Source organism: Podarcis filfolensis, assembly GCF_964270895.1.
Source record: "Podarcis filfolensis genome assembly, chromosome: 9".
Taxonomy (NCBI): Eukaryota; Metazoa; Chordata; class Lepidosauria; order Squamata; family Lacertidae; genus Podarcis; species Podarcis filfolensis.
Genome location: NC_139610.1, coordinates 73,824,125 through 73,836,611, shown reverse-complemented (window position 1 = coordinate 73,836,611; position 12,487 = coordinate 73,824,125). Strand labels below are relative to the sequence as shown.

The 12,487-nt window shown below is 47.6% G+C and overlaps 1 protein-coding gene across 1 annotated transcript in view; it reads left to right on the top strand.

The window, feature by feature from the left end:
- The first annotated feature begins 2,136 nt into the window (after positions 1-2,136).
- VPS16 (VPS16 core subunit of CORVET and HOPS complexes) overlaps positions 2,137-12,487 on the top strand; it is a 44,662-nt gene continuing 34,311 nt past the window's right edge. The window contains exons 1-5 of the mRNA XM_083571213.1: positions 2,137-2,357; positions 5,071-5,159; positions 6,170-6,261; positions 7,898-8,026; positions 8,973-9,117. Coding sequence (XP_083427339.1) covers positions 2,239-2,357; positions 5,071-5,159; positions 6,170-6,261; positions 7,898-8,026; positions 8,973-9,117 — 574 coding nt within the window. The 5' untranslated portion in view covers positions 2,137-2,238. The remainder of the gene's footprint in view (positions 2,358-5,070; positions 5,160-6,169; positions 6,262-7,897; positions 8,027-8,972; positions 9,118-12,487) is intronic.

Below are 12,487 nucleotides of genomic sequence, written 5' to 3'. Positions count from 1 at the left end.
TTGATCTGTTTCAACAGGGTGTTCCCCTCACATGCAGGAAAGGAGGAGGAACCCAGAACAATGGCGTGCAAGGCCTGATATAGACATTTTTAATTCCCTGCCCTGGAGCTCAAGACCACTCCCCATACATCATACATACGTCACAGAAGGGGTGTAACCCAAGACCACCCCCCACAAACATCATAACTACATCACAGAAAAGGCGGTCTACAACAGAAATTTGAGTGTTGTTGTTTTTCCTGTCTGCCAGGTTATCTGACGATGCCTTATCTGATTACCTTTCCTGGTAGTCTGGCCCTTCCTTTGAGATGGTGATTTCCCAATTCCTGAGACAATGGGGAGGGTCCCTCACCTCCTTGCAGAGAAAACATTTGGTCAGTTTGGGAGTCAAAATGGTTTCAGGTCGGTCTTCCTGCGCTGATCTATGTATGTGCTTGGTTGGTACATTTATGAATATTTATTATATATAAAAGACCTTAAATTTTATTATTACACTCTCCAGGGAGTTAAATATGGTCTGAAAGGAAGATCGCTGCTGGGGTCGTGCGTAACCCTGCCCTGGGTCTGCATCTGTTAAAAAGTTTTTGGATTGCTGCAAAGTCCCAGCTGAGCAAAGATAAAATCGGCAACAAAGAGACGTAGAGGTTGGAAAAGACATGTACATTGGAACTGGAGGGGGCCCGCACATTTTTAGCAGAGGTCTAGTGGTCTGGGGATGGTGGTGGTAGTGGTCAAATACCCTTACTATTTCTGCTGCATGGTCCCTCTATCCAGTGGCCCAGAGTCACCAAACCAGCACGAAGGGGCAGCTTTTTAGCCTTCTCACCAGGTCTGGATTAAGACCTTTAGAGGTCCTAAGCACTTAAAAGATTTTGGCACCCCCATACATACCGAATTCAAAATACAGTGGTACGTTGGGTTACAGATGCTTCAGGTTGTGCATTTTTGGGTTGCGCACCGTGCTGAACTCGGAAGTACCGGAAAGAGAAAATCTATTGGAAGAGGATAATCAGGCATCCGCACAACATGACCAGTCCAACAAAGTTGATGTTGAAGAATCATAGCTTCAACACTGGTGATCTTTGCTTCTTCCGGTACACTGGTATTAGTCTGCCTGTTTTCCGAAGTGATGTGTAAAATTTTTTGGACAAACCGTTGATGGAATTTTTCAAGGAGTTGGAGATGGCATTTATAAGTCGTCCACGTTTCACAAGCATACAGTAAGGTTGGTAGTACAATAGCTTTGTAAACAAGCATTTTGGTTTCCCTGCGAATGTCCTGGTCCTCAAACACTCTGCACTTCAATCAGAAGAAATCTGCACTCACAGAGCTCAGACGATGCTGGATTTCGACTAGTTACTAGTCCTATGTCAACCATGAATCTTGGGTCAGCCATTTGGGCCTCTTAGCCTAACCCGCCTTGCAGGGTTGTTGTGACAATAAAGTGGTCCTGTGGGCCACCTTGGAAAAAGTGGGATAGCAATGCAATAAATAAATAAATACGGTAATGGTCAGAGATGATGGATACCATAAGCTAAATTATAACTGTACAACCTTGTCCTGGCTGTTGCACTGCAAATGAGGGCCAGAGGCAGCGGGGAGTTATTTATTTGCACCTCAGTCCTGTTCTGCATGCCTGCTCAGAAGTGATCTCATATGCACAATTTGACATCTCAACAAGGACTAGAACCTCCAGATATTTCTGACAGCAAATATGATTTGGCACTCGTTTATTACGTATGCAACAGAGCCATCGTTTTCAAGGCGACAAACCAGGAACTGTACTTGGGCAATCGGATAATGAGGATATTCTTTACCCGGAATTTTGTTATTTGTCAATCCCTCTGGCAGCTGCAATTCAATGTGCCTGCTTTTACCGTTTTTGCACCTTTCTAAAATCTTCACTTGCTTTTTGCAACCGACCCTCTCTGTTTTTAAGATTAAATAGCAGCAGTGACAAATATTTCCCCCCCAAAAAGAAGTAAAAATACAAATAACAAATATTTACCACTGCCACCCAAGAAAATAAAAAAGTAGAAGCATAAAAATAAGATAAAAATGAATGAATGACGTCAACACGGGCCCTTTAATCGAGGCGTGTCTTGCAGAGTGATTGACAGAAGGGCGGTAGCGGAGGCTCCTCCTCCTCTAGGGACAGCGGAGAGCCAGGCCCCGGAAGCAGCGCCGTGCCCTCGCTCAAGATGGCGGCCTCGGCTTCCCTTCGTCCGCTTGCCGGGGATGGGCGCTGAGGGCGGAAGCGTCCCGGGGAGAAGAGCATCTCTGCTGGGTCCAGGGGCGCAAGGCATGGACTGCTACACGGCAAACTGGGACCCCCTCGGGGAAGCGGCCTATTACCGGTCAGTGGGCGCCCCTCCCGCCTCCCCAACGCCCCCCATGAGACTCTCCCCCCTCTCTGACCCTCCCCCTATTTTGCCACTCCCTGGAACAACCCCACTCCCCCCAAAAAAATGCTTTATATTGATGGGGGAGGGGTCCTCACCCCCTCCGCAGGGGCGCAGCTCCTGCAAAGCATTTTGCACTGGGAGGGCACCAGCCGGATCCGGGGTGGGGGGGTGGGGGGGGGCTTGCAACTGATCAGACGAGCATGCACCATTATTATTATTATTATTATTATTATTATTATTATTATTATCATTATTATTGGCCTCCGTCGGGAGAGCAAGAGGCTCTTCATCTCAGGGTCGTGGGTTCGAGATCCACGTGGGGCAAAAGATTCCTGCATTGCGGGTGGTTGGACTAGGGGATCCTGGGGGGGGCGCGTCCTTTTTAAAAAAATTAAATACAATTTATTAATTTTATGATAACAACCCCCACCCCGCAAAAAACCACTCACCACAATCAAAAATGTAAACCATAAATCTTGATTGACTTCCCTCCACTCCCCCTCCTGCTTCCATTATTTTATACTTATTCACGCACGTCCGTAAAATCTTACATTCTTCACAATCCAATTTTAACACCGTATTCGTCTTATTGCAAGTGACTTTTAGAGTTCAGCATATGTTGAAACCCATGCACAAAGCTTGCAAAGTATACATTTACCCCTTTTAAAAAAATCAACGTCCTTTCTTTCTTGGGTTTCAAATGATCTAATATGTCCTGCATAGTTCATTAATTTATTTTGCCAATCATCTTTAGCGGTGGCTTCTTCCTTCATGGGGGTCCATGAAGAGAAATATGGTATTTCTCTTCTCCCTGTGGTCACACCCACTCCATCCATTTAAAGCACAGCCAGGGCACATGTAGAACATGTAGCTTCCTCCCCACCACCACCACAAAAAAAGTATCCTGAGAACTGTACTTGCCCCCCTCACAAGGCTGCAGTTCCCAGCAGAATTCCCAGTCTCAGTCCCCAGGATTCTGCAGGGGAAGAGATGCGCTTTAAATGTGCATTGAATGTGCTTTCCGCACTCCATTATCTGCTGAGGTGCTGTCAGGTGATGGTTCCCTAGATGGGGTGGATGAAACCACCCCATCAAGAGCTGCCTGCTCTCGATGGAGTTGCACGCCCTCTGAAGGAGCCGGGTGTGCAGTTTGGGGGTGCTTTTGGGTCCCCTGCTGTCGCTTGAGGCTCAGGTGGACTCAGTGGCACAGAGTGCCTTCCATTCAATTCAGCTGGTGGCCCAGAAGTACCCCTATCTGGACAGGGGCAGCCTAACTTACAATTAACTTTTTCATGATTGATATGCCACCCATCTGGCTGGGTTGCGAACTGGTTTGAGCATGAAATATATAAAAAATAAAATTGTCCAGTAGCACCTTAAAGGTAAAGGTACCCCTGACCGTTAGGTCCAGTCGCGGACGACTCTGGGGTTGCGGCGCTCATCTCGCTTTACTGGCCGAGGGAGCCGGCGTACAGCTTCCGGGTCATGTGGCCAGCATGACTAAGCCGCTTCTGGCGAACCAGAGCAGCGCACGGAAACACCGTTTACTTTCCCGCCAGAGCGGTACCTATTTATCTACTTGCACTTTGACGTGCTTTCAAACTGCTAGGTGGGCAGGAGCAGGGACTGAGCAACGGGAGCTCACCCCGTCATGGGGATTCGAACCGCCGACCTTCTGATCGGCAAGTCCTAGGGGCTCAGTGGTTTAGACCACAGTGCCACCCGCGTCCTTCCACAACGCCGCCCGTGTCCTTAGTAGCACGTTAGAGACCAACTAAGTTTGTTTTTGGTGTAAGTGGGAAAGGCAGCTATCCAATAAATAGATTGCGGAAAATTTTGCTTAGGCACCTCCTGCTGCGGCAAGGTGTTCATTATTATTATGATCAGTGCTTTTTTTCTCGGGGGGGGGGGGTTACGCATACCCCTAAACATTTTGTGAACCTTTTGTCTGTTTGCTGTATTTATTACTCCTGATTTGAACTATAAAATGGTGATTTTCTTCAGTCAAAATGAGAGTACCCCTAAACATTTTTTTAAGAAAAAAAGCACTGATTATTACTATTATTTTATTTTAGGGACAGCATTTGTCACTTAATATAACAGATGTGATTGGTGAACGTCAGGGATTCTCCTGGACTCCATCTCCCAATGGACTCAGGGTTGATGGGAGTTGGAGCCCAGGAACTATGTACTTTTCTGTGTTCAGACCACTGCACAAACCCCTGTCCCAGTAACCTTTACAACAGACCTGCAAGTGGGGCTGCTGTTGCTAACCCCACATTGCAAACGGGGAGGGGAGCTGGGGCTGAGCTAAGGTCGCCAGGTGAGTTTGTGGCAGCGGCAAAATTCAAACAGAGGACACCCTGGTTCCCAGCTGATCTGCTGACTCCATAATCTTCTCCTCCATCCCCATCCTCCTTCCCCACATCCCTCCAGGACCCTACTTCTCTCCCTGCTCCCCATCTCTGAGTGTCTCTTGCCCGGTGAGGGCAAAGGACTAGGAAGGCCAGCTGCCTCGATGCCCTGCTTGGGGGCTTCCCAAAGCGCAGAGCTGACCAGCCTTGGGAACAGAATGCTGGGTTTTGCCAACGCTTTGGGGCTCTGCTTTTATTTAACCTGACATTTCTCCCCCCTGATACTTTCCGCTAACGTTTTCTTCCTGCAGGAAACTGGATTTGTACAGCATGGGCTGGAACCTGAGAGAAGACCTACGGGATTGCTTGGTCGCTGCCGCGCCCTACGGAGGCCCCATTGGTACGGCAAGAGCCAGCTCCTCTTTCTCGCGCCAGCTGTTCCTTTGCAGCTGGGAGGTTTCCTCTCTCGGCCCAGTCTCATTCGCTGGTGCAGTCGGGGAATTTGCCAAGGGGTAGGGCCTGCATGATGCAGTCACTCTCTCTCTGGCTCTGCCTAGCCTGCCCTACAGGGCTGTTGTGAGGACGCCTTGAGGTTCCTGGAGGAAGGGCGGGACCCGAACGAAATAAATCAGGGCAAGGAAAGAGGGCTGGCACTGGCACTAACTCCCAGAATAAAGGAAAAGGGACCCCTGCCCATTAGGTCCAGTCGTGGCCGACTCTGGGGTTGCGGTGCTCATCTCGCTTTATTGGCCGAGGGAGCCGGCGTACAGCTTTCGGGTCATGTGGCCAGCATGACTAAGCCGCTTCTGGCTAACCAGAGCAGCGCACGGAAACGCCGTTTACCTTCCCGCTGGAGCGGTACCTATTTATCTACTTGCACTTCATGCTTTTGAACTGCTAGGTTGGCAGGAGCAGGGACCGAGCAAAGGGAGTTCACCCCATCGCAGGGATTCGAACCGCCGACCTTCTGATCGGCAAGTCCTAGGCTCTGTGGTTTAACCCACAGCGCCACCTGCGTCGCTAGCTGCCAGAATAGCCACTAGTAAATCCTAAGCAGTTGAGTTGGCACATATGGGCAATAATAATAATAGCTCTATATTTTGGCTGTCTATTTGGACCGTAACCAAATTTTTTGTCTTCTGGTTCCTGAATTTTGAATCATTTTGAATTGAGATGGCAGACTGAACTTTTTTGGTTTTGACTACTAGCTCAAAACGACGCTGGTTTGTTGTTGTTTTTTGGTTTCTTAGAATTTCTGAGCTACTGTTGTTACAAGGCTGCTAGTAATGACATAATTAAAGAAACGCTCACAAAGAATTAAAATAGGAGGTGAGAACGGCGATTGTCAGGGGCTTGACTTCTCAGCATTGTTTTGTATTGTGATTTTAAAAAAAGCCTCTATCGTTTTAGCTTTGCTGAAAAACAAGAAAGAGAAATCTCCCAGTTCCCGGCCACCTCTGGAAATCTACACAGCCTCAGGAGTCCTCTTGGCTAGCATTCCGGTGAGCGAATTGTGTTATCAGTGGTCACTGTGCGTGGCATAGTAACAGTGCCGGATTTACGTATAAGCTAAACAAGCTATAGCTTAGGGCCCCACTCTCTTGGGGCCCCCCAAAAAATGAAAGGGGAAAAAACCTGGATGTACATTTCCAAAATAAAGATAAAAAACAAATAAAATAAAACCTGCTTACAGTAACAGTGTTTTGTGTTGTGTAGGCTCCTATGATGTAAGTAGCCTGCTCCCTAAAATATCACTGGTTAGATACCTATTAGGTCCATAAATTACCATACAGCATATATTTAACACAAAAAAGTGACAATTTGTTGTTGACAAAGGACAGCTGGACATATAAAGGGCCCCATTACCTTCAGTAGCTTAGGGCCTCATCAAACCTAAATCCAGCCCTGCATAGTAGCATTGTTGTTGTTGTTTAGTCATTTAGTTGCGTCCGACTCTTCGTGACTCCATGGACCAGAGCACGCCAGGCACTTCTATCTTCATAGTAACATTAGCAACAACAAAAAAAGGAGGGAGAAGGCAGGTCAGTTCTCTGCCCCAAGGAGGTTACACTTGCAGTGGAGAAGGCAACAGAGGGAAATGAGGAGGATGGGGAAAAGCAAGGGCAAACTCTGAACGAATACTGTCAAATTGTGCTGCGTGCACTGAGCTCTTTTTTTCAGCTGAGAATGAGGGTTTTGGGGGTTCAGCGACAGAGGGGCTGGGTTCGAGTCGCGACGTGGCCGCCAACCTGGATGACTTTGAAAGAGGCTTAGGAAATTCCATGGAAGAGAGGACTATCGATGGCTACTAGCCAGGTTGGCTATGCTGTGCCTCCACAATTAGAGGCAGCAGTGCTTCTGAATACCAGTTGTTGGAAACCACAGGAGAGTAAGGGGGCTCTTGTGTTCAAATCTTGCTTGCTGGTTTCCCACAGGCATCTGCTTGGCCCCTGTGAGAACTGTTAGAATTCTTGCTCCATGATTGCAGTCATGGGATTGTTGTCTTTCACATGACGGTGTATGTTTTGACTCCACAGAGTGGGAAGTGATGGAGACAGGATGTTTGTGTTCCTGTGTTCCGTGAAGTGGGACTATTGTCCTTTGTCCTTTCTCTCTTTGCTGTCTGATGCTAGAGAGAGAGGGAGCCATGTTGCAGTGCTCTGTGTGTGTTTATATGTAAATAAAGTAGATTAGCCAAAATGCTGAGTTGCTGAGTTCTGTTACGCAAGCTGCGCAAACTCTGCGGATCCCTAAGTGTGCTGATTTCTGTTGGCATCGGTCGCTGTGATGTTCGGGCTGAAGAAAGCTTCGAAGCTCCCGAACGATCGACCAGGAGGGAGAGAACATGCCAGTCGGGCATGTGTCTCTGCCAGGGTCCTACTCGAGTGTAGGCTGAATTCCTGACAAGAACAGGATACAGGAGAAGAAGGGCCGCTGGCCGTATCTCTTACCGGAGAGTGGACAGGATTGCTTCCTGAGTGCAGTAGGCAAATACCCCTGATATTTTAATAGGTCATACGCAGGGCTACCTTTGGGGCCTACCAAGAAGTACCTGCTGATTCAGAATGTCAAGGTTGCTAAATAGGTGCATCTGGGGCCTGGCTAATTTCTAACCCTTGGCTTTTGTCTCCCCTCCAGTGGAAGAACTGTCCGGCCGTGCACCTTGGCTGGACGACCAGTGAGGACCTCCTTTGCATCCAGGAGGATGGCTCGGTCCTCGTCTACAGCCTCTTCTGTGAGTTCAAGCGGCGCTTCAGCATGGGCAACGTAAGTGACCTTGGAGAGGAGGGTTTACTGGAACCGGCGGCTTTTGGGAGCTGGGGTTTCGGCCCAGTAGACCTGAAGGAGCGTCTCCATCCCCATCGTTCTGCCCGGACACTGAGGTCCAGCGCCGAGGGCCTCCTGGCGGTTCCCTCATTGTGAGAAGTGAGGTTGCAGGGAACCAGGCAGAGGGCCTTCTCAGTAGTGGCGCCCGCCCTGTGGAACGCCCTCCCATCAGATGTCAAGGAAATAAACAACCATCTGACTTTTAGAAGACATCTGAAGGCAGCCCTGTATTGGGAAATTTTAAAAGTTTGATGGTTTACAATTTTTTTACATGTGCTGTAAGCCACCCAGTTTTTATTGTATAATGAAAACACTTAGAAATGTTCCATAGGACGTTATTCATAACTGTAGGCTCACTTCTTGCTTGAAGAAACATTCAAACATTTCAGTGTAGTATAGAAAATATAATATATCACTTTTTTTCAAAAAAAAAAAAAATTAAATTTGTCTTTTCAAAATGAGAGCAAGAGCATTGGTTATTCTGCCACAGTTCTCTATAACATACTGTTGCAAACAGGGGTTTTCAATGAAATATCAGAAAAGAGAAAGGCTTCTTTGTGTGGATTGAGGAGAGGAGAATTTGTTTGTCTCAAATTCAACCGAATATCATTGAGATTACCTGGCAAAAGCCAGCTTGCACCTTTCATTGAGTTTGTAGACATACCTAAGGTATATATGTAAGAGGCTCGTTCATAATGATATTTTGGAAATGATTCATGATCTTCTGAAGCTGCAATTCTGGGTTCTGCACGATCATGTTATAAAGTAGTTGTGTTCTGTGTTATAAATCAAACACTGCTGGGACTGTTTTTTTGAGAACCACTGCTCTAACCACTACACCACCTGACCCGCCCGGTGCTTCCTTGCTTTCCTCTCTAACCCCCAGGAAGTGCTTCAGAACCACGTGCTGGAGGCCAAGGTGTTCCACACGGAATACGGCACGGGGGTGGCCATCCTCACTGGGGCTCACCGCTTCACCATAGCCACCAACGTCGAAGACTTGAAACTGCGTAGGCTGCCTCAGGTGCCAGGTAAATCTGCCTCCTGCCCACCTTTGCCCTTCAACTCGCACTGCCCCAGACGCACTCTTCTGTTTCTGCATGTGCGCTCCCTGGAACCCAAGGTTTTGAAAAGCAAAAATCGCACCCCAAGTTTCTAGAGTTTGTTTTAAGAGCCTCTGCACGTTCTATGTCGCACTTAGGGGTCTGCTCTTGTTGTCGCCTTTTCACTTTGGTGCTTTGGTGTTCTGTTAATGCCTGCTTGTTATTAACTGATAAACTGTGGACCTATTTGGATCACTGGGTTATCTGAGAGGCAATACCTCTAATTTGTTGGAAGATATGCTCAGCCATTCTTGCAATTAGAGTTAATACGAATACAAATGTTGTTGTTGTTGAGTCGTTTAGTCGTGTCCGCCTCTTCGTGACCCCCTGGACCAGAGCACGCCAGGCACTCCTGTCTTCCACTGCCTCCCGCAGTTTGGTCAAACTCATGTTGGTAGCTTCGAGAACACCATTCAACCATCTCGTCCTCTGTCATCCCCTTCTCCTTGTGCCCTCAATCTTTCCCAACATCAGGGTCTTTTCCAGGGAGTCTTCTCTTCTCATGAGGTGGCCAAAGGATTGGAGCCTCAGCTTCACGATCTGTCCTTCCAGTGAGCACTCAGGGCTGATTTCCTTCAGAATGGAGAGGTTTGATCTGCTTGCAGTCCATGGGACTCTCAAGAGTCTCCCCCAGCACCAGAATTCAAAAGCATCCATTCTTTGGCGATCAGCTTTCTTTATGGTCCAGCTCTCACTTCCATACATCGCTACTGGGAAAACCATAGCTTTAACTATACGGACCTTTGTTGGCAAGGTGATGTCTCTGCTTTTCAAGATGCTGTCTAGGTTTGTCATTGCTTTTCTCCCAAGAAGCAGGTGTCTTTTAATTTTGTGACTGCTGTCACCATCTGCAATGATCATGGAGCCCAAGAAAGTAAAATCTCTCCCTGCCTCCATTTCTTCCCCTTCTATTTGCCAGGAGGTGATGGGCCCAGTGGCCAGGATCTTCGTTTTTTTTTGGTGTTGAGCTTCAGACCATATTTCATTGTCCCATACAGAAAAATGAATTTGAAAATCTACATAAGACATTCAAAAAACCCTAAAAACTCTGAAACCCCATTTTAAAATACAATATACTATAGACTATAGTAGACTATTGGGTGCTCTCCCTTCTTGTTATTCCTTCCTCTCTTAGTGGCACAGGATCATCTTGCCCCATTGTTGGATCCAGTTCTACGCTCACACCTTGAATATTCTTCCCACACTCACAATCATCTTCAAGGGGAGAAAACCGGTTTTTTGTTGGAACTATAAAAGCAGATCTGTTAAAATTTTTGTAGATTATTTGGAAACCAGCGAGACAGCTGCATCCTCTGGGTCCCTGTAGCGTTTACTAGCAGGCATAGTATAACGGTGGAAAGCAAACAAGGAGAGGTTTCCTTAACCAAAGAAGAGAGAGAAAAATAGAAAGTGCTGGGTTTGTTCAATTTAACAGCTTCTTTGTGTGGTGACTGCCAAGTATAGAAGGGAGCTTGCGGTTAATAGCTAGCAACTGGCGACCTGCCCAGGATGCTTCACAGAATTTGCCCAAGATGTTTCTCATAGCATAGACAAGGTGCTGTTAGAATCTCAGTAGGTTGGTAAGTTTAAAAGTAGAGAAGTAAGAAAAAGGAGAAATTACTTCCCTGGGTAGCAATCAACGCTAATTACAGTCCTGTTATCTGCGGAGCTCCGAAGCCTGCTTGCTAAGCCATCGCCATCTTCTCCCAAGTTTCTAGGTTTCTCACGGTTCTTGAGCTGGAGCCACGTTAAGGCTTCAATTGCTGTTTAGGTCCACTCCCCATCTCTCTCAAGATTCTGCCACCAGGTCTAGACCAAGGCTTTGTGTAGATCCTTTGGATCTGCCACGTTAACCCTCCAATTGCCGTTTGGGTCCACTCCCCGTCTCGCTCAGGATTCTGCCACCAGGTCTAGACAGAGGCTTTGTATAGATCCTTTGGATCTGCCACGTTAACCCTCCAATTGCCGTTTGGGTCTGCTCCCTGTCTCGCTCAGGATTCTGCCACCAGGTCTAGACCGAGGCTTTGTGTAGATCCTTTGATCTGTCAGATCCTTCCACGGATATGAATTTATTTATTTATTGAATTTGTATTCCACTCGAAGACCACAAGGCGGTTCACCACGTAGGAATGCAAAATGAAAACACTAAATGCCCAATAGAACAGATTGTGTGTACAGCTTTTATTTTCATTTACTTTGTCTTCTTAAGTAGGGGTAGAGGATGGGAGTTTTAAAAAAACAGCTTAAGCGGAGTCAGACCACTTGTCCATGTAGCTTAGTGCTGCCTCCACTGGCTGGCAGCAGCTCTCCAGCACTTTCAGGCAGCTTAGAATCCTAGAATCGTAGGGTTGGAAGGGGAGCCTGAGGATATCTAGTCCAACTCCTTGCAATCCAGGACAATATCCATACTTAGAGACGTTACAGATATTACTTTTTAAAGTGTTGTGAACTGCCCTGTGATTTTCAGATAAACGGCAGTATACAAATTTAATAAGCAAGCAAAGAAAGAAATAAGCAGTTATCGGACTGTGCGGAAATGGCAAAACTTAAGAGACCAAAATGACGAACTTTTTATAGAAGAGTGGAGGCATTTTGGGGGGCTGTCTGAAAAAGCATTGTAGCGAGATGAAATCACGGGCGGAATTCGAAATACGAGCAGCGGAAGTAAAATGATAAAACTAACTCTATTAGAGGGTGGGGGGGTTGGTAAAAGATACAGTGGTGCCTCGCAAGACGAAATTAATTCGTTCCGCAAGTTTTTTCTTCTTGCGAGTTTTTCGTCTTGCGAAGCACGGTTTCCCATAGGAATGCATTGAAAATCAATTAATGCGTTCCTATGGAGACCGCCTTCAGACCAGGTCCGGGGACAGTCTGTCCCCGGACCTCTTCTGAAGGCTGGCGGGGGGAGAAGGGCTTTTCTTCCCACCGCCAGCCTTCAGAACAGCCTTCTGAATGTTGGCGGTGGGGAGGAAAACCTTCCTCCCACCGCAAGTCTTCAAGACAGGTCCGGGAACAGAGGAGAAGCGCTGCACGCCTTCCCCTCTGTTCCTGGACCTGTCCTGAAGGCTTGCGGTGGGAGGAGGGCTTTCCTCCCCACCGCCAACATTCAGAATGCTGTTCTGAATGTTGGCGGTGGGGAGGAAAAACCCTCCTCCCACCGCAAGCCCCGGGAACAGAGGAGAAGCGCAGTGCGCCTTCTCCTCTGTTCCCGGACCTCCCACCGCAAGCCTTCAGGACAGGTCCGGGAACAGAGGAGAAGGCGCGCTGCGCTTCCCCGCTGTCCCCGGAGATTTCCCTA